The sequence below is a fragment of the Erythrolamprus reginae genome, chromosome 3 (genome assembly GCF_031021105.1).
Source record: "Erythrolamprus reginae isolate rEryReg1 chromosome 3, rEryReg1.hap1, whole genome shotgun sequence".
In the NCBI taxonomy this organism is placed as follows: domain Eukaryota; kingdom Metazoa; phylum Chordata; class Lepidosauria; order Squamata; family Dipsadidae; genus Erythrolamprus; species Erythrolamprus reginae.
In genome coordinates, this window is record NC_091952.1 from 25,952,885 (window position 1) to 25,974,318 (window position 21,434).

At 41.6% G+C, this 21,434-nt stretch overlaps 1 protein-coding gene across 1 annotated transcript in view; it reads left to right on the top strand.

The window, feature by feature from the left end:
* Positions 1-2,957: 2,957 nt before the first annotated feature.
* UBE2V1 (ubiquitin conjugating enzyme E2 V1) overlaps positions 2,958-21,434 on the top strand; it is a 36,159-nt gene continuing 17,682 nt past the window's right edge. The window contains exon 1 of the mRNA XM_070744632.1: positions 2,958-3,022. Within this exon, the coding sequence (XP_070600733.1) occupies positions 3,001-3,022 (22 nt within the window). The 5' untranslated portion in view covers positions 2,958-3,000. The remainder of the gene's footprint in view (positions 3,023-21,434) is intronic.

A 21,434-nucleotide genomic window follows, 5' to 3' on the forward strand; every position in this document is an offset into this window, starting at 1 on the left:
TTAACAGGAAAAGAGCAGCTGGCAATGGAATCAATCATTTATAGAAGTGGAATTGTTCTCTTCTTCATTGGATGTGGTGAAGCAAATGCCTATCAATAATCTGTCAGGGATATTTTAATTGGAATTCCTGAGGAAAACAAGAGGTCAAAATTCTAGCTCTCCCACTGAGGTTTTAACACAAGTGTAATTATAGCACCTGAACTGTTTTAGTATGTATGGGTTGTTCCATATCAGTAATTCTTTGATAACATTCAGAATTAATTCTCCCTGGAGGGTTTCAGTAAGGATGGTGGGCACATTCCTTTCCAGTGATACTACGGAGGAGACAAATAATCCAAAGATAGAGAAGTATAATCAGAAATGTTTCAACCTCCCAAAGCACTGAAACCATTGCCCAGGACTGTCAAACATGTGGCCCGCAGGCTGGATGTGTCACACGCTGAACATACCCAGTTTAATGAAGGGGGGAAACTCCTGATACACCATGTGATGCCACCGTGACGACGTGAATTTGACACCCCACCACAAGGGTCCCCAAACTTGGCCACTTTAAGAGTTGTGGACTTCAACTCCCGGAATCCTGGGAATTCAGAGAATTCTGGGAGTTGAAGTTCACAACTCTTAAAGTGGCCATGTTTGGAGACCTCTGCCCCACCATATCAGGACTTCAGCAAACTCCTTCTGAAGTTCCATTATTTCTGGTAGAAGATACAACCCCCCCCCCCCCATCTAATTTTTATTAGTGGTTGGGTACTGGATTCAGTGGGATTCTAGGAATCTAGCAGCATCTTTTATTTGTGTAAACCTTTTTTTCTCAACGGAGCCCACACCGAACAACGGTCATAAATATAAAGGAGTCACTAAGCATCTGGATTTTGATTGCATGAACATGGGTATGTTTCACATGAACTGTGAAAAAAATGGTCGTCACTTTTTCCAGCACCATGATAACTTTGAACAGTCACTAAATAAACATAAATTGAGGACTACCTGTACAGTGGTACCTCTACTTAAAAACTATTCTAGATAAGAACTGGGTGCTCAAGATTTTTTTGCCTCTACTTAAGAAACATTTTCTACTTAAGAACCCGAGGCCAGAAAAATCCCCCAAGAAATCTGAGAGTGGCATGAAGGCCCGGCCAGTTTTCTGCCATTCCCCATTTAATCCCGGCCATCTGGGCTGCCAGAGGAGCCTTTTGGTGGTGCTTAAGGAGGCTTTGGCAGTCCAGACCGAAAGAAGCATTTTCCTTTCTCTGGGCACTTGGACAGGGAATAAACCTCTTCCAGCACCCAGAGAAAATAAATGCTCCCTTCGCTCTGGGCAGCTGAGGAGTCACCACAGTGAAGGAAAGGCACCGGCTACAATGCGACCGAACGATAGTCCAGGGGAGCCCTTCAGCATGGGAAGGAAGAGGAAGCAGGTAGCAGCAGCCAGTGTATGGGAGGCAGCCTCGCTCCAGGTGTATTGGAGGCACATGCTCCTTCTCGTGCCTCAGTTCCTCTTTCTTTTTTTAAGCCTTAAAGTTTTGGATTTTTTTTTATTCCCCTCACCTTCCTTAGGCAGTGACCCTCCTCCTCCTCCTCCCCCCACCCAAATTCCGAGCTTTTATTTCTTTCCTAATCGGTTTGCACACACGATTTGCTTTTACATTGATTCCTATGGGAAAAATTGCTTCTACTTAAGAACGTTTCTACTTAAGAACCTGGTCACGGAACGAATTAAGTTCTTAAGTAGAGGTACCACTGTACTAGATCTGTCAAACCTGCGAAGTTTGAAGCCAGTTTTACTTCCTATCCAAACTTCATGTCCTTTAAATGTGATTGACCCTCTTCCTTATTATTCACAGTCAAGCTAAGACCTAATTGGGGGGAAACTACCTCATTCTACAGAGGAAAAATATGTTTTCTTTTTGTGTGTGTAGACAGACAAATCCAGTTTAAAAGCGGTGCTGAGGGGCTAATTTCTGTGCAATAATAGGACAGGCATTACTGCAGCACGAATAGCTTATGCCCAATATTGGAAGGATGACAAATCTCCAGTGGGAAATGTATTGATTGACAAAATATACAGATGTGCAGAAATGGACAAATTGACAATAGAATTGAAAAGATAAAGTGAATCAGACTATTTCTGGAAGAAATGGTATAACTGGATTGGAAAAATGAGAAAAAAACAGCGTGATAGTGTGGAAAAGACTAGGAATCGGGACAATGGAAAGACATGACATATTATGAACAGATCACATATTGTAAAGGTAAAGTATAAAATTTAATGCCTACCCTCCCTGCCCTTCTGTCCTATTATCCTTTTTTATCACTTCTTTATACTTTATTTTAATACAAACTATAATTCTATACTGTATTTGTTAGACCAATATAATAAAGGAAGAAAAACAATAAAAACAATAATATAAAAAATAATAGTTCAGACTATTTCGAATGAAACCAGATATTTTATGCAAACCAATCAGAAATTAGGCTTTCAGGAAGGAAACTAATTAGGTCGCTTCCTGATTTATTATATCAGCATGGACTCTCCAGATCTCCGTAATCTCCATTCAAGCAACTCCGGCAAACAGTCTTCCCCCGACCACCCCAACTTTTTTCTTCCAAAAGAAAAACCCTCCCCCCCAAAACGACCCCCCACATTTCTACGGCTGCTCCCAAATTTTAATCCCTCTTCCAACGGCCATTTAGAAACTTGCCCTCCCGGATGGGCTCGTTTCCCGAACGGTTGATCTGCACCAGAAAAACAAACGCGACGACCCCAGAAGTAGCGCGCGCGCGACAGAGAGAGGCTTCGGTGCTGGGTGGCCTGCGTGGCTTGCGACGGTCGCCTTCCCCTCCACCTCCCCCCGCCCCCCGCCCGCGCCCTGTCTTGCGCCCGCCCGCTCTCCGGCTGCCGCAGCCACTTGCCTTAGCCGTTAGCAGCAATTCACTTCCCGCGTTGAAGTGACGTGGGCGTTGGGGAGGGCGGGCTTGGAGCGACAGCGGCGCAAGATGGCGGCCACCACGGGCTCGGGTGAGCGGGGGACCGGTTAGCCCAGGCCGGCTTGGCCCGTGAGAAGGAGGCGCTGCTCGGCGGGGAGGGAGAAGCGGGTTGGCGACTCTGGCGGGGGCCCGGTCCTCCTGGGAAGGGGGCTCAGAAGGCGACCCCGCGGGCTCCCCAACCAGCCGGGCTCGCCGGCTGGGTGTGTCTGGGGCCCGAGTGTCACGCTACCGTATATGGGCTGGAACCTATCTAGGCGACTGGCAGGGTGCTAGCCAGGAGAGACTTTTAGTCTTTACCGCCATCTAGTGGCCAGCCGTGTTTTGACAGGCCGGGAGTGGGGAGCCGTACCGAGGGGCGGTGGCTTGGGGGAGTCGGTATCCCGACTTGGTCGAGGCTGAGGCTGTGGGAGAGGCGGGTGGGCAGCCTTTGGTGTGGCAGGGGGAGTCCATGGGGGGCAGAGGATGGAAAGAGTCTAAGGAAATCCTCCTTGTAGGAGACTGACAGCTTCCTTTATCATAGTGGTCCTCAACCTTTCTAATGCCTTAATACATTGACGCTAGACTTATGGTTGGGGGTCACCACAATATGAGGATATTGTAGTGACCCCCAACCATAAGTCTAGTGCCAATTCTCCCAACAAAGCTTTAAGTTGATTGGCAGGGAGGTCAGAGGGACATCCCCACTGTAAACACCTGATTGGTCAGATTGCAAAAATATGTTCCAAGGCACCAGAATAGAAATTTTAGTTCCTAACACCATGGGAAATTTGTCTTCTCCCATGGTCTTAGGTGACCCCTGTGAAACGGTCGTTCGACCCCAAAGGAGTCCTGACCCCCAGGTTGAGAGCCACTGCTTTAACAGATTAACAGTGTTAGAAGGGATACTGCAGGTCATCTAGTCCAACCCTCCTGCCCAAGCAGGAGACCCTACATCTGCTTCCACTCAGGATCAAACTCATAACCTCCTGATTGTGAGACAAGAGCTCTCTACCTCTAGGCCACAGAGGCTACTTTTAGTTTGTAGAACTGGTGAGTTTCAGCTCCCATCATCCCTCTGATGGGAGTTGGAGCTTTCCCGTTTGGATTGCCACCACAAATCCGAAAAAGCAGAATGGTTGGGATACAGGAAGAGAAGTTTGTGCAAATTCTGCCAGCTTTTTGGAACTTCCATGTTCAGAAGCAGTGATACTTGAAGGGTGGAGTGGAACAGCTTGCCTCCAGGAGTTGTGAATACTTCAACACTAGAGGTTTTAAAGAAGATGTTGGATAACCATTTGTCTGAAGTAGTGCAGGGTTTCCTGCCTAAGCAGGGGGTTGGACTAGATAGAAGACCTCCAAGATGTTTATGTTTATTTAGATTTGTATGCCGCCCCTCTCCGCAGACTCGCAGATCCCTTCTAACTGTGTCGTATTATTATTATTATTATTATTATTATTATTATTATTATTATTATTATTATTATTATTATTATTATAGGGTAAGGCCCAGGTAAGTGCCAGAGGGCTTTTTGCTTTTTCTGTGCCTTTTGAACATTGAGTTGCATATATTCATATATACCTGAGTTGCATATATTCTCCACTGCCACTATTTGAATGGTTTTTGGAGTTCAAGCCCTAACTGAATGTAAGAACCTCTGTTTAGATCAATTTTTAGTAAGATCCTTGTAGGCTCGACTAGTAGGAAATTACTATTTATCTTAAGACTAATACACTGTCATTACCAGCATTATAGAGTCTCAGTTATCATGATGTAAGATGGGCAGTCAATGAATTTCATGAATAAATTTATTTATTTATTGGATTTGTATGCCGCCCCTCTCCGTGAACTATGTAAAAAATGATAGGGGAGGGAGAGTTGAAGGCTAAAACATATGAAGAGTGGTTGCAGAAGTTGTCTGAAAACTGCAAAGAACTAGGGGTGACATGATAACAGTGGTCCAATAGTTGAGGGGCTGCTGTAAAGAAGAGCGGGGTCAACATATTTTCCAAAGCATCAGAAGAACCAATGGATGAAAAGTGAACAAAGGGAGAAGCAGCCTAGAACTTAGGAGAAATTTCCCGACAGTAAGAACAATCAATTAGTGGAACACATTGCTTTCAGAATTTTTTAATGCTTCAACAATGGGACCTTTTTTGGAAGGGACTGGACAGCCATTTCGTAAAGCTTGGGGGCTGTGAGTGATGAGACTGTCTCTGGCTGATATGAGATAGGATTGGATTGGATGAATGTGTATGAGTGTACATGGGGGGTCTTTTAAAATGTTTTAGTAAATTTTCATACTTTATAGTTATTAAATTTCTTATATATTGTTATATTTAATGTCGTACACCTCCCTGAGTCGCCTCCAGGAGGGTGGCATAGAAATCTAATAAATAAATAAATAAATAAAATGTTATAGGGTCTCCTGCTTAAGCAAGGGGTCTCTTCCCACTCTCTTTATTCTGTATTCTGCGAAAGTGATACTGTACTCCTAAAATAATCCAATGTTTTAGAAATGAATTATAAATGTTTGCTTTTTGTTTGATAGATCTATGGTATTTGAAGAGATGTTTGCTGAGAGAACCTTCTAGCTGAATGGGTTTTCATCCAGGGTGGATTTGATTTAAATCAAGTCCATTTAAATCCCAATTTCAATCATGATTTCAATCACTAGTAAAAAAAACTTAATTTAAATCATAATTTTAAAAGAACAACTGTCATCTCTGTCCTGCAGCAGCTCCTCTGACCCACTGTTGACTCACCAACAGTCCCATTCACTTTAATGGGATGGCTGGTTATCTGGCAAAAAGGTGAGAGACGTGGCAGGCAGCAGGTGAGTGGATGCCCACTAACAGGTGCTGCCATGATGGATCTGAAATTTATTTATTTATTCATTCATTCATTCATTCATTCATTCATTCAATTTTTTTAATGCCGCCCTTCTGCTTAGGCTCAGGGCCGCTTACAACATTTTATTTTATTTATTCATTTGTCCAATACACAATACATATGGAAGAGAATAAACATGAAGTAATATATATAAAGATAATATGTAAAAATAGAGGAGAAGATATATTAAAGGAAGAAAATATATATGATATATGAGATAAAGGAAAGGCAATTGGACAGAGGACGAAAGGCACACCAGTGCACTTATGTACGCCCCTTACTGACCTCTTAGGAATCTGGAGAGGTCAATCGTGAATAGTCTAAGGGAGAAATGTTGGGGTTTAGGAGTTGACACTATTGAGTCCGGTAATGAGTTCCACGCTTCGACAACTCGATTGTTAAAGTCATATTTTTTACAGTCAAGTTTGGAGCGGTTAATATTAAGTTTGAATCTGTTGCGTGCTCTTGTGTTGTTGTGGTTGAAGCTGAAGTAGTCGTTGACCAGTAGGACGTTGCAGCATATGATCTTGTGGGCAATACTTAGATCGTGTCTTAGGCGCCGTAGTTCTAAGCTTTCTAGACCCATGTTAGCAATAGTACTTTTTAACAGAGCCAGCATATTGTCCCCACAATCTGGGTCCTCATTGACAGATGCCCTTTAATATTATATTTATCAGCTGCTTAGAAGCTTTCATTTTTACTACTTGCCCTTCCTCCTCACACTTAGAGCCCAGTGGTACAGAGGCATTTCTCTTCAAACAGTCTTACATTGTTTAGTGTTGCCAAACAATGGATAAAAGAATATTCCTGAACTTCATTTTATGATTTATCTCATGGTTACTGCAAAATTGTGTGAATGCATCAATGCAGTGCATGTTATCTGAGCTTGCAGAGCTTGGATTCATTGAATGAGTTTACCCAAAATGTAAATATTTCGGATTATACAGCCTCATGCTCCATAACTAAGCTCCATTTCATGCTGAATAAACTAAATTATTAATGTATCTTAAATAGAAAACTTTTACTATAGATTTTTAGAAATATTTATAGCAAATCTTTTACTATGGATTTTTTTTACTCCAAAAGCATTTTATTAAAATAAATTTAATTTTTTTTAAAAAAAATATCATTTTATTTTATGTTTATTTTTTTTAAAAAGCATTGATTTTTATCCACCCTGATTTCATTCTTGGTTGTCTATGTTCAAGCCAAGTTTTTTAAATACTGCTGGTTGCTTTCAGTTGGTTTTAAGAAGACACTACAATTTTTACTGCCTTGTAAGCAACATAGATTCTGAGGACAATCTGGAGCCTGTTGAGGTGTTTCCAGACCTGCTTATTACCATTTACTGAATTTGATGAGTATATAACCTTATATTCCAGTTATAACTTGTGACTTCCCCACTGCTTTTCCTGTCCCTGTTTATTATCAGAGAAAAATGTAGAGAAAAAGAAGAAGTAGCTACCTGATTTTTTTTTGCATATAACCACATAGTGAGGCAGTTCCTAGCTTAATTAAGAAAGGGTTGTTTCTGGGGACATTAATTGCTCAGGTGGGTAGATACTGCTGGTAATAAATTTGTGTAGAAAATGTTTCCAATTCAGAATTTTCCAGGAAACCTACATCTTTGTCTACACTACAAAGTTGTAAACGTTATTACCAAAAGTAGTAGTGATGGCTTAAATATTAGACATTACACAAATAAATGGAGGCAATAGGGACCGCCTTCTGCTGCACAAATCCCAGCGACCAGTTAGGTCCCACAGAGTGGATCTTCTCCGGGTCCCGTCAACTAAACAATGTCGCTTGGCGGGACCCAGGGGAAGAGCCTTCTCTGTGGTGGCCCCGGCCCTCTGGAACCAACTCCCCCCAGAGATTAGAATTGCCCCCACCCTCCTTGCCTTTCGTAAGCTACTTAAAACCCACCTCTGCCGTCAGGCATGGGGGAATTGAGATCCTCTTTCCCCCTAGGCATTTACAATTCTATACATGGTATGTATGTATGTATGTTTGGTTTTTATATTAATGGGTTTTTAATCATTTTTAGTATTGAATTACTATTGTACACTGTTTTATTGTTGCTGTTAGCCGCCCCGAGTCTCCGGAGAGGGGTGGTATACAAATCCAATAAATAAATAAGTAAGTCAGTCAGTCAGTCAGTCAGTCAGTCAGTCAGTCAGTCTAGAAAATCAGATTTGAACAGCTCTGTTGTACGTCACATGATATTATAATTGAATAATTCTTGATAGGGTCTCAGTGAGTTAATAATGGGTTCAGAAAGGGCAGATACCAAATAAAATGTTGAAAAACTTGTTCTACATAATACTTCATAAGAGTGAGTAACAAAAATGTTTTTTGGCAAATTAAAAGCTTCCATCCCTAAAATGGAATTTCCTTGTGTTCCATTGAAAAAGTGATCAAAAAGGCTTGGGTGTTGAGATTTTTCTGTGGAGATAATTGTTTCAAATGAGAGAGTAAAGTTTAAATATGGTATTTCTAAAGCAGACATTTTTAGTAAAAAGTATTCTGTGACAACTCAGCATCTTTGTCTTGATGTCTATATAGTGAAGTGTTAACTAATGCTAACTATGCAGTCCTATGAAAGTTGGCTGATATATCCTATTTATTGAGAAATATTTTTCTGAAAGTTCGCAAGGTCTCCAGTCTAGTAAAGACATCTTTTATTCCTCAATATTAATATAGATAACTGACTTCTCTGAGATTAGACTACCATACTTGTCCATTTAGGTTAAAACGAGGTACTCTAATTAGTTGATTGTCTCTGGAGTCTAAAGCATTTATTTACCAGCTATGATCCAGCTGGAATCCTCTCTTATACAAGAAATGTGGCAAATCACCAAGCTATAGTTTATCTAGTAGCTTGCCTGTGCTGGGGAAGCAACTTTTAGGGTAGGAATCCTATATACTGTATCTTTAGAGGAAGTAGCTATTTTGTGGTCCTTAGTTTGGAAGAAATGATTGGTCGTAGACTGGAACACATTACATAAATTGGAAGAGAAAGAATTTCTGTCTAGGTCACATTTGTTAATGATATTCATGTACCCAGTAGAACAAGTAATAAATCTTTCACTTGAGCTCATAGAAATTATTCTTTTCCTCTCATTTTAGATCCCGGTTTGAAATTTCTGTGGAAGAAATTAAGTGTCACTGGCAATTATTTTGGCTTATAAAACTCTTCTTTATGGTCTATTTAGAGATATTTTTAAATAAAAATCAAAGGATAAAAAAATACATTGCATTGAATGCTGATTTAACCACTTTGTTGTCAAAGCAATCTTGGGCCACTTTAAAGTTTCTTTTTCTCCTAACATGAAGGAAATCAAGAATTGTCTCACCTTGTATTTTAATAGTCGCAGTCGGGTAATGCCTGACTTCTGTATCATTTGATTGAATTTATAGTGGACCTGTTTGAACAATACAGCAAAGACCGATCTGTATATTAGCAAACATTCCTGCTTCCAACTATTGGCTTACCTTGTCCCCAACAATCCAGCCAGAAAATAGCTGTCCTTGGTTTGGTTTTAACGTAATATGTCTGATTGAAGCTGACCTACCTATTTGATACAGCTGTCTTTGCTTTGCTCATATCTGATAAGCCATGCTTGGGATGTATGTTATCCAAATGCATGAAGTTTTTAATTCATTTCAAAATTATTTGTTATACTACTGAATGTAATGTCTTACTGAACACAAGCAACATGACTGTTCTTTGGTTTTACAATAACGGGACCCAGGGGAAGAGCCTTCTCTGTGGCAGCCCCGGCCCTCTGAAACCAACTTCCCCCAGAGATTAGAATTGCTCTCACCCTCCTTGCCTTTCGTAAGCTTCTTAAAACCCACCTCTGCCGCCAGGCATGGGGGAATTGAGATACTCTTTCCCCCTAGGCCTTTACAATTTTATGCATGGTATGTCTGTATGTATGTTTGGTTTTACAATAAGGGTTTTTAACTGTTTATATTGGATTGTCATATGCTGTTTACTACTGTTGTTAGCCGCCCCGAGTCTGTGGAGAGGGGCGGCATACAAATCCAATCCAATCCAATCAAATCAACTATTCTTCAGAGTTCACAAGAATAGCATGTTCAGATCCTTCTTTGGCTTGTGCCCTGCTCTGAAGTTTTATTTGCATACTGTTTTGATAATCCAAAACCCCAGTGACAAAGGAAGTAGCATACCATCCTAAACCTGTATGAACTTGTCTCAATGCTAAGATTAGCTATGGAAGCCCTCTATCATGTGCCCGCCAATTAGATCTGTCAGATGAGTAGGGACAAAAGACAGGATCTTCCATTCCCTATTACTATTTCTTAATTTGTTCTTAATCTTTAAAGGTTTTATTCCACTGTTTTCTCAGTTATATTTTAATGGGCATTTTTTTTATTTGTATCACATTTTAGTTTGTTGTATTCCATTTTGTAAACTGCTCTGCTCATATCTTTCAAAAAGGTATAAAAATATTGTAGCTATAATAAAGTTACATGATCATATAGATATTTATTACCTTTGGATCTTACTTCTGGATTTAATTCCTTCTCTCATTACAATTCTTGTAAGGTAAGATGAGATACTGTTAATGACCAAAGTTATGCTGTTTCTTTAATTCAAATCCAGTATTTTAAACACTGTATCACACTGTTTCTTAGGTTTCCCTATCTGAGCAAATAATTTTGTTCAACAAAAATATATAGCAAGCAATAGCAACAATTTTTGCATGAGGAAATGAAAAATCTTAAGTTAACTCGTAATAGCATAGTTGTTCATGTCAGCAGTTTAGAACTATTTTTTATTGTTCTGGTCAAATGTCTTGCTTGGCGGTTGTATTTTGGAAATGTCTTCGTAGAAATCTACTGTTTCAGCAGCTACATTTGAATCACTGACATCTTTATTATTGACCTTTGTACCAGCATATTTGTTCTTGATATGACGACTTTGCAGTACTGGTCTCAAACTATAAGATGTGGCAGTGCACTAATAGCAGTGGCTTATACGCTAATATTGATTTGTGATGCAGAAAGAGTTAATTTTGGCCAGTTTTATAAAATATTCTGACATGGGAATTCCAGCCCTTTCATCTTGTGAAGTGTTGATTGTTTAATTCATTATGTGCCATCCAGTGGGGAACAACTCTTAGGAATATATAGATTTTTTCCATGACAATATATAGATTTTATCCATGCCAGTGTAACTCAGTCCACCTATCTTATTGCTGGTCTCTTCTTTTTCATTCCATTTCCCCCAGCATTTGAGGCTTCTCTGGGGTTTTCAATTATCCACGGTGTATCAGCAATAATGTCTCATGTCCCTTGGCTATTTTCTAAAATCAGATTCAATGTCTGGTTTCTCTTTTTTCCATGTGGGGTTCTAATGTGTGTTGAATGATTCTAAGCATTATTGTGCCTGTATGGGAAAGTATGAATATTTTATGTTAGTTTTTACACTTTATTAAAAGTCTTTTTTTTGGTATTGGAATGTAACTTCCCTTTTTTCATTGACTGTGCTGTTCTACAGTTTTGCTGACAAAATTTGCTTGAGACCTTTAGTGATTCTTCACAATTTCTCTAGCCGTTTAACTTTCTAATAGTCACCCAGGAAGCAATGAAGGAAGGAAGGAAGGAAGGAAGGAAGGAAGGAAGGAAGGAAGGAAGGAAGGAAGTGCTGATCAATTTCTGTAACTTGCTAATAACCAGAGTGCTGATCTAATTTTATCTTCTAGTATTAGAAGTTCTTATAAGTAGTGAGGATCTTTTAAAGGTATTTTGGATGTTGGCTACTTTACAGTGTTGTTTTTCAGTATACTCTAGTCATCTTTGATCTGTTTTGAATTCAATACTCTGTCCACTGGTGTTTATGCCAATTCAAAGATGAATTGATTTGGGTACTCCATTTTCAGTGCCTTTACAGATTTTGTTGCAATAATGTACTTGAGTCTTATCTTTTGTCACAGATTTCTGAAATTTTGTTCAGTTCCTTTTTGAGATTTTTGTCTTTTCTTCTCTTCTTGACAATTTCCACAGTTTGCTCTGATGCCCAGTTTTTTTCCTTCTGCTTTTGGGTTTTGGGTACTCTTATTTCTATATTAATCTTTAACAACTTCTTTCCATTCATTCCACTGTTCTGTTGATTGTCTACTAATGAAATTCATGACTTCAAAGTACTTCCTGATGTTCTTTTTTAAAATTGTGGGTATATATATGCTCAAGATGACATTGTGGAAACTGATTGGCTTTCTTCTTTCTTCTTTAACTTAACTGGAACTAGCATATGACAGGTTAATAATCTGTTCCACAGTCAGTACCTGGCTAATGTCTTTGATGATATAGATGAGCTACTTTAGTAATAATTTTTTTTAAGAAGAGACTGACCAACCATATATCTGAAATAAAGACCTCCAAGGTCCCCTCCAACTGTTGTGTTGTTCTGTTCTACTCTGATTTCTGTGTACTCCATGTAGTGATGTCCATGCAGATGCATCTTTTTGAGATGATATATCTCAATAGCCAGTGTGGCACAGTGGTTACAGTGCAGCACTGCAGGCTACTTCAGTTAACTGCTTGTAGTTCAGCAGTTCAAATCTCACCACCGGCTCAAGGTTGACTCAGCCTTCCATCCTTCCGAGGAGGGTAAAATGAGGATCCAGATTGTTGGGGGCAATATGCTGATTCTGTAAACTGCTTAAAGAGGGCTGTAAAAGCACTATGAAGCGATATATAAGTTTAAATGCTATTGCTGTTGCTACTTTGGTTGTTGACGATAGCATTATTTATAGGCCACCCAGAGTCCGTCTGGAGTTGGGTAGCCTATAAATCCAATAAAACTTAAACATTAGCTATGAGAAAAATAATTGGAGTTGTGAAATTGAGAAGTCATTCTGCTTCATTTCAGGTGGCTATAATTATTTCAGCTGCTGACTTGCAGTTTCAAGTTGACTGGAACAATAAGACAAGTTATGAATACACGTGGCCCTTATTTAGCCACAACTGGGATCAGTAACTTGGTTGTAAAGGGACAGAGCAGTCACTATGTGAAACTGTGACTGTGCTTGTGATCTGAATGCCAGACTTGGTCACAAGGTTATTTTTTCATCCCCTTTGTAACAGCCGTCGCTATCCAAAGCAGTTGCTAAACAAGGATTATCTCCTGTTCCATTTAAAAATTGCTTTAAGAGCCTACAGGTGAAACTTGAAAAATTAGAATATCGTTTACTTCAGTAATGCAACTTAAAAGGTGAAATGTAATATATGAGAGAAACTCATTACATGCGAGGCAAGATAGTTCAAGCTGTCATAATTCAATATTTGTCATAATTGTGATGATTATGGGGTACAGCTCATGAAAACCCCAAATCTACCATCTCAGAACATTAGAACATTTTCAATAAAAAAAGAATTTTACATAGAACAATATCAGACCTCTGAAAAGTATAAGCAATACCTATGCATTCAGTACTTGGTTTGGGCCCCTCTTGCAGCAATAACTGCCTCAATGCGGTGCAGCATGGAAGCTATCAGCCTGTGGCACTGCTAATGTGTTATGGAAGATCAGGATGCTTCAATAGCGGTCTTCAGCTTTGTTCGGTCTTATGTCTCTCATCTTTCTCTTGGCAATGCCCCATAGATGCTCTATGGGGTTCAGGTCAGGTGATTTTGCTGGCCAATCAAGCACAGTAATTGAATCAGGTTTTGGTCCTTTTGGCAGTGTGGGCAGGTGCCAAGTCCTGCTGGAAAATTGAAGTCAGCATCTCCATAAAGCTCAGCTGCAGAAGGAAGCATGAAGTGCTCCAAAATCTCCTGATAGACGGCTGCGCTGACCCTGGACTTAATGAAACACAGTGGACCAAAATCAGCAAATGACAAGGCTCCCCAAATCAACACAGATTGTGAACACTTTTGCATCTCCTTTGGAAACCAAGGACCCAGAGTATGGAGGAAGAATGGAGAGGCACACACTGCAAGATGCTTGAAGTCCAGTGTGAAATTTCCACAGTCTGTGTTGATTTGGGAAGCCATGTCACCTGCTGGTATTGGTCCACTGTGCTTCGTTAAGTCCAGGGTCAGTGCAAAAAGTCCAGGGTCAGTCTCAAAATGGGTGAGCAGTGTGGTCGGGCGGTAGGAAAGGCAAGTAGGATGCTTGGCTGCATAACTAGAGGTATAACAAGCAGGAAGAGGGAGATTGTGATCCCCTTATATAGAGCGCTGGTGAGACCACATTTGGAGTACTGTGTTCAGTTCTGGAGACCTCACCTACAAAAAGATATTGACAAAATTGAACGGGTCCAAAGACGGGCTACAAGAATGGTGGAAGGTCTGAAGTATAAAACGTATCAGGAAAGACTTAATGAACTCAATCTGTATAGTCTGGAAGACAGAAGGAAAAGGGGGGACATGATCGAAACATTTAAATATGTTAAAGGGTTAAATAGGGTTCAGGAGGGAAGTGTTTTTAACAGGAAAGTGAACACAAGAACAAGGGGACACAATCTGAAGTTAGTTGGGGGAAAGATCAAAGGCAACATGAGAAAGTATTATTTTACTGAAAGAGTAGTAGATCCTTGGAACAAACTTCCAGCAGACGTGGTTGGTAAATCCACAGTAACCGAATTTAAACATGCCTGGGATAAACATATATCCATTGTAAGATAAAATACAGTGATCTCTCGATTAGCGCGGGGGTTACGTTCCAAGACCTCCCGCGCTAACTGATTTCCGCGTTATACTGGATGCGGAAGTAAAAACCACCATCTGCGCATGTGCGCCATTTTTTCATGGCCGCACATGCGCAGATGGTGGAGGTTGCGTGTGGGCGGCGGGGAAGACCAAGGGGAGGTTCCTTCAGCCGCCCAACAGCTGATCTGCTCCGCAGCGCGGAAGCAGCGAGGAGCCGAAGATGGGGTTTCCCCGTTGCCGCGCTGCGGAGCGGATCAGGTGTTGGGCGGCTGAAGGAACCTTCCCTTGGTCTTCCCGCCGCCCAGGCAAAGGGGAAACCCCAAGATCACTTGCCGCTTGCCGTATTGCAGCTTGGAGCCTTGCTTCGCCTCCTTCCCTGCAATATGGCAAGCGGCAAGCTGCCTGGGCGGCGCTGGGGCCATGCGGAGCCGCTCATCTAGGGGGGCGTGGACCGGCAAGGTGCCCTCCGCTCTCTCTCTTTCTCTCCCTGTTACCGGTGTGGTATAAGAGAGAGAAAGAAAGAGAAAGGAGGGCGACTTGCCAGTCCACGCCCCCCTGGATGAGCGGCCCCGCATGGCCCCAGCGCCGGACTCCGTTGCCGAACGCCGAAACCGGAAGGGGCGAGGTGTGGGGGGGAGAACGGGAGGCTCAGCATTCCGTCAGTCGCAGCGCTGGCTGTCAACTTTTCTTTTTAGCACTGGGGAGGCAAGTCAGCTCCTGCCCAGTTTTAAAAAGAAAAGTTGACAGCCAGCGCTGCGGCTGACGGAATGCTGAGCTTCCCGTTCTCTCTCCGCCCCCTCGCCCCTTCGCCCCCCTTTGTTCCTAGGAGAAGTGCTGGTGAGGAGCAGAAGGTCTGTCTTGCCTCAATCCCCAGCACTTCTCCTAGGAACACAGGGAGGCGAAGGGGCGAGGTGGGGGGGAGAGAAAACGGGAGGCTCAGCATTCCGTCAGTCGCAGCGCTGGCTGTCAACTTTTCTTTTTAGCACTGGGGAGGCAAGTCAGCTCCTGCCCAGTTTTAAAAAGAAAAGTTGACAGCCAGCGATTGTTCCGCTGCCGCCAGCATGGCCTGGCTGGCAGCGGAAGATGTAACGGAGCCCACGGGGGATTCGCCTTCCTCCCACCCGCAGCCGAGACTGATCGTGGGCTCCTTCGCAACCTCGGAGAGCTTCCAGGGCATGAAAGCTCACGAAAACCAGGAAGCTCTCCGAGGTTGCGAAGGAGCCCACGATCAGTCTCGGCTGCGGGCGGGAGGAAGGCGAATGCCACGGGGCTGGGCTCGGCTCCCCCCTCGGCTCCCCCCCTTACCAGCCCCGCCGCGGAAGGCTCCATTCTGTTCCCTGCCGGCCCGATTGAGCGGCCGGCGGTCTCCATTCAGGGAACCGGCACCCAGCGTCCCCACGCCGCCTCCACCTCCCGATAATGCACCCGACCTCTGCCTCTCTCTTTCTCTCTCATATACCACGCCGGCAACAGGGAGAGAAAGAGAGAGAGAACTAGCGTGGACTTATTTTTTATTTTTTAATATTTTATTTTAATATTTTATTTTTTTAATTAATATTTTTTGAAAAACCGCGTTGCAGCGTTTCGCGCTAATCGAGACCGTGCTAATCGAGGGATCACTGTACAGGAAATAGTAAAAGGGCAGACTAGATGGACCATGGGGTCTTTTTCTGCCGTCAGTCTTCTATGTTTCTATGTTTCTAAAAAAATACCCAAAGAATCAAACAGTTTGAATTTTATTGTCAACTTAACATTGATATTTGTTAGTGGAGCAGAATAATGTTTTAGTCCAACTCCGGACAGTGAGTGATTAAATATTAAATGCTTAACTGCTTTGTGGGCTTTTAATGTTGTAGCTGGGCTTATAACTCAAACAGCCATGACACTACCAAAATGTAAATTTGCACCTTTTTGTTGAAATAGCAATCTTGCCAAGTTATATTCTGTTCCTATTAAACTGTTCCAGTAAAGCATTAATATAGACATAAATCTTCTGCGAGTCAACTTCAAGATCCGTTCAGCCCTTGGGCAGTATAATAGCTCTTTTTAATGTTGAGGCAGGCCATTCTCTCTGGTTATTTTCAAGGATATGACTTCTGACTTAATTCGGGGTTTGTCACTTTTTATGTGTAGTCATGTTCTTAACAGATAGGTCTCTCTCTAGCTTTTAAAGGATAAGAGGTGAGTTTTGTTCAAGGTCTGGCAAAGTGAGATTAACCAAATTTTATATCAAATCTTCCGAGAACATATCCCTTATCCCTAATATTCATATTACTATGAAGCTGGGGAAAAGAATAAAGGTTTGCTTCAAACCCTTTTAAATCTGAAATTTTGCAGAACCATTTTCAACTTAAAACTACCGTTTTTGTGTATGAAATTATCTGTTTCAAGCATTTGGAAGTGATTTTCATGTTCAGGGCAGGTGTTTTGCACTCAAAATATGTTTTTTTTATGATGTTTTGTGCCAGAAACCCTTCAAAATGAGATGTTTTACACTCACCTAGAAACAAGACCTTACCTCTGTAATTAGAATAGGACTTTAAAGTACTTGAAAAACAATTTATCATTACATTGTATGAAAGATTCCTCCCACCCATCACCCATCCTGTACTCTTTTGAGGATAGGCCTGTTAGCAGTTAAGACCTAAAAAGAGCATTGCTGGATGAGAATCCTGATCTATCTAATCCTGCTCTAGGTTTTTATAGTGGCGAATCGAGTGCGCAAGGAAGCTTTCTGGTCTCCCTGCAGGTGGCCTTCAAGGTATCACAGTTATTCTCAAGGATAAAAGTAATATTTATCACTTTTAGAAATGACTTAACTAGCTTTGAAGCCCCTATTTCATTAGGATTTATTATGGGTTTTATTGTTCTTTTATTAATATTTGACTTTGTTTATTGTATGTACTATGTACTGTTGTAAGTCGCCTTGAATCCCATTGGGATTATCTATCTATCTATCTATCTATCTATCTATCTATCTACCCACCTACCTACCTACCTACCTATCATATATCTCAAGGATCGACAAACCCAGGCGCCTGGTCGCCAGTGGCGCCTAGAAAATGTTGTCTGGCGCCTAGAAAATGTTGCCTGCTGTACTGTATGTATACAGTATATTTTTCCCGCCTTGTGTTTACGCCCAGAAATGGTACATCTTGGCTTCCGTAGCTCCGCCCATCAACCTCGGAGCGAGCTGCTTTCCCAGCGTCCCCTGCGCTTGCGTGCGTCTCTCCCTCCCCCCCTTGCCTCCATTCCGCCTCCTACTCGAACCCCTTCACTCCCCCCCACCGCACACAGACGCTCCGATCTTGGCCGCTCACCCGCCTTCGGAGAGAAGCGGAAGCCCCTCCCCTCCCGGCGTGAGGTTTTGTTCATTCCTCCTCCGGCCGCGTGCGCGGTGACTTCCGACCAGTAACCCCTCCTCCCCCCTCCCCCCCCCTCACCCGCGTCCCCGGCCCGGTCTCCCTTTCCTTCTTCTCTGTTTCGGTTTCTGACTAACGGTCTCGCCTCGGATCCCGACGGGAGTACAGCAGAGCCGGCTCGGCGGAGCCAGGCCTGCGCCGGGGGGGAGGGGGTGAAAGCGATGTCAGGTGGAGACTCGGCAAAAAACCAAGTTTGCTTAAAAAAAATTCTGGCTCCTAAATTTTTTGGCTGGCTCCTAGATTCTGAACAACTTTGTCGACCCCTGATATATCTATCTATCTACCCACCTACCTACCTATCATATATCTATCTATCCATCCATCCATCCATCCATCCATCCATCCATCCATCCATCCATCTATCTATTTGATTTTTATGCCGTCCTTCTCCTTAGACTCAGGGTGGCTTACAACATGTTAGCAATAGCACTTTTTAACAGAGCCAACATATTGCCCCCACAATCCTCATTTTACCCACCTGGGAAGGATGGAAGGCTGAGTCAACCTTGAGCCGGCAATGAGATTTGAACCGCTGACCTACAGATCTACAGTCAGCTTCAGTGGCCTTCAGTACCTTCTGCGCCACCCCGGCTCTTAGGCGGCATAGAAATCAAATTAATTAAATTAAATTAAATTTTAGAACCGGTCCGAACCGGGAACAACCCACCTCTGACCATAAATTCATATCAGATAAACTAGAATAAGGAGCTATACAGCTCAGTAGTTCAGCACTTATTTTACATGCATCTTCCTATGGTAATTCAGATAGGCAAGGGTACAATCTCCATTGGGGGAGATTTCCACCCAGGTGAAACAATAGTATAAAATATCTTCCTGTTGCTAAATCAACACCAGTTTATATATATTTGGGCCTCCTGGATAGGTTTATTGTGAGAATCTTGGGTTCTGGGTTGTAATAAACAATCCAGATGTCGTTAGGAGAGAAACCAGTAAGTGTGCGGTTGGCAGTCTTCGAGAATATATTGTAGCAATTTGTGTTGCTTATGACACCTTTACGTTCCAATTGGAGCAACTGGCATTTGGTTGTGTGTATTTCCCCCTTATATTAATGTAATTCACAATGTTGTGGTGGTGAAAATAGCAGAAAGGTGTGTTAAATATGCTCGCCACCTTGTGTTATTTCAATAGCAGTGTATCCAAGTGTCTTCTTAAAATATTCAGAAGACATTTTAAAAAAAACTCAAAATTGCTGTGCCAAGCCTGAAATGTTACCGTGCCTCAATAGCACCATACCCCCACTCCCCAATGTTTCACCCAACTCAAGTACTTTTCCATATCTGGACAGCCATACGTTCTACCTCCTCACCTTATACATCACTGATCTCCTATTTTTTGTGCTTGTACATCACTCAGGAACTAATGAGTAATGTTTGTGCAGGGATGGCTTAAAGTCGATACAATCATAAAAATATATATCTTTTTTTAAAAAGCAGTAAAATTAAATGTGTCATGCATTAAAATAATAAATAGAAGTTACCAGAAGAAGCCACTTACTAAGGACAAAAATGATAGCTAAATGGAATCTGAGGTCTGCTTAGAACAATGTTTCCCAACCTTGGCAATTTGAAGATATCTGGACTTCAACTCCCAGAATTCCCCAGCCAGCATTTGCTGCTGGGGAATTCTGCGAGTCGAAGTCCAAATATCTTCAAGTTGCCAAGGTTGGGAAACACTGGTTTAGAAGAGCTAAATTTTAGCCCAAAATGCATCAGCGTCTTTGAGAGATATTTGGAGAGTTCAAAATGTTTTCAGAGTTTTTGTTGCTTTTACCGTATTTTTGAGATTATAAGATGTGCCTTTTCCTTCCCTAAAAGGCTGAAAATTTGGGTGCATATTATTATTATTATTATTATTATTATTATTATTATTATTATTATTATTATTAATTGGATTTGTATGCCGTCCCTCTCCGCAGACTCTCCGCAGACTATGTTCTTATACTCTGAACATAGCTTTTTCGAAGCTTTTTTTTTTTTTTAGCCTTAATGAGATGCTAACAATCTCCCCAGCTCTTAGCAGCTTGCAGGCTCTTTCACTGTTGCTCTCTCTGAATAAAGTTTTTCCAGTCCTAAGTCTTTGCAGGCTTTTTTCATTTATTTATTTATTAGATTTGTATGCCGCCCCTCTCCGCAGACTCAGGGCGGCTCACAACAATAATAACAACAATATACGATGTAACAAATCCAATATTAAAAGAAAGTATCTGCTGCTCTACTTGCTCCAAATAAGTTTCTTTCCAGCTCTAATGAGATGTTAACGATCTTCTCAGCTCTTACTGGCTTTCAGGCTCTTTCATTGGTAGTCTCTGGATAAGGTTTTTTAAAATAATATGCTGAAACTGACCGGACTAAGGATGCTAGCCAGATAAATACCTGGTAGGCAGATCGCCCCCCTTCTATTTTCCTCCCCCAAAACTAAGCTACATCTTATACTTTGGTGCATCTTGTACTCTAAAAATACAGTAATTAAAATGTATTTTAAAAGATGGCTTCAGGTTAAATATCTATTTTAAGTCAATCCCTATATCAAGCTTTGAATATCAGTTTTAATGCAAGATTTTACTTTAAAGTGTAATTTCTTTGGGATTTAACTGCAGGGAAATGAAACTTGCTGGAGTGGAAGGTGGAAGAGTTAGAAAGAGTGGTAATTGAATAGAATCCAAGGTGGGAGAGAATCTTTATAAAGGAGACTGATATTGGAGAGGTGGCCATGTCAGGTTTTCTGCAGATGATGCTGGTATTGGCTTTGACTGAGCTGCCAGAAAATCACTGCAAAAGGAGGATACACTTTGACATCAATATGTGCACTGGTGGAGGGTGAGCTAAGTGGGTGGGGTCAACATCATGGGTTTATTAGAGAGCGTAAAAGCAGAAGCTGAGCCAGAATTCTAGATTATAGAAGTTTGTTTCTGGCCCTTTGGCAACTGCCACAGTCAGTGAGAAAAACAACAGCAGATTCAGAATTAAAAGCAATTTGAATAGCTCCCAAGCAACTAGTGCTAAAGCTTTCTAGTCAAATTCAAATTGCTAGCCATTACCTTTAAAGTCTTAAACTACACAGCATTTGTATATGTCAGGCTATGCCTTGCCAGGATTGAATCTGCATTTACATCTTCAAAAGAGGGCATGTTGAAAGTCTCATCCCACCCTGCATGAGGTTCATGGGTATTACCCAATATCTTTCAGACAATTTTGGCTCCTTGTAACTGCTCCTGGAGATATGTGCAGATTCTGCCTTGCTAATTTATTTATTTATTAGATTTGTATGCCACCCCTCTCCGCAGAGTCGGGGCGGCTAACAACAGTAAAAAGACAACGTAAACAAATCTAATATTAAAAAATCTAAAAACCCCAATTTAAGAGATCAGTCATACATACAGTCATACCATACATAAATCTTATAAGCCTAGGGGAAGGGAATATTTCAATTCCCCCATGCCTGATGAC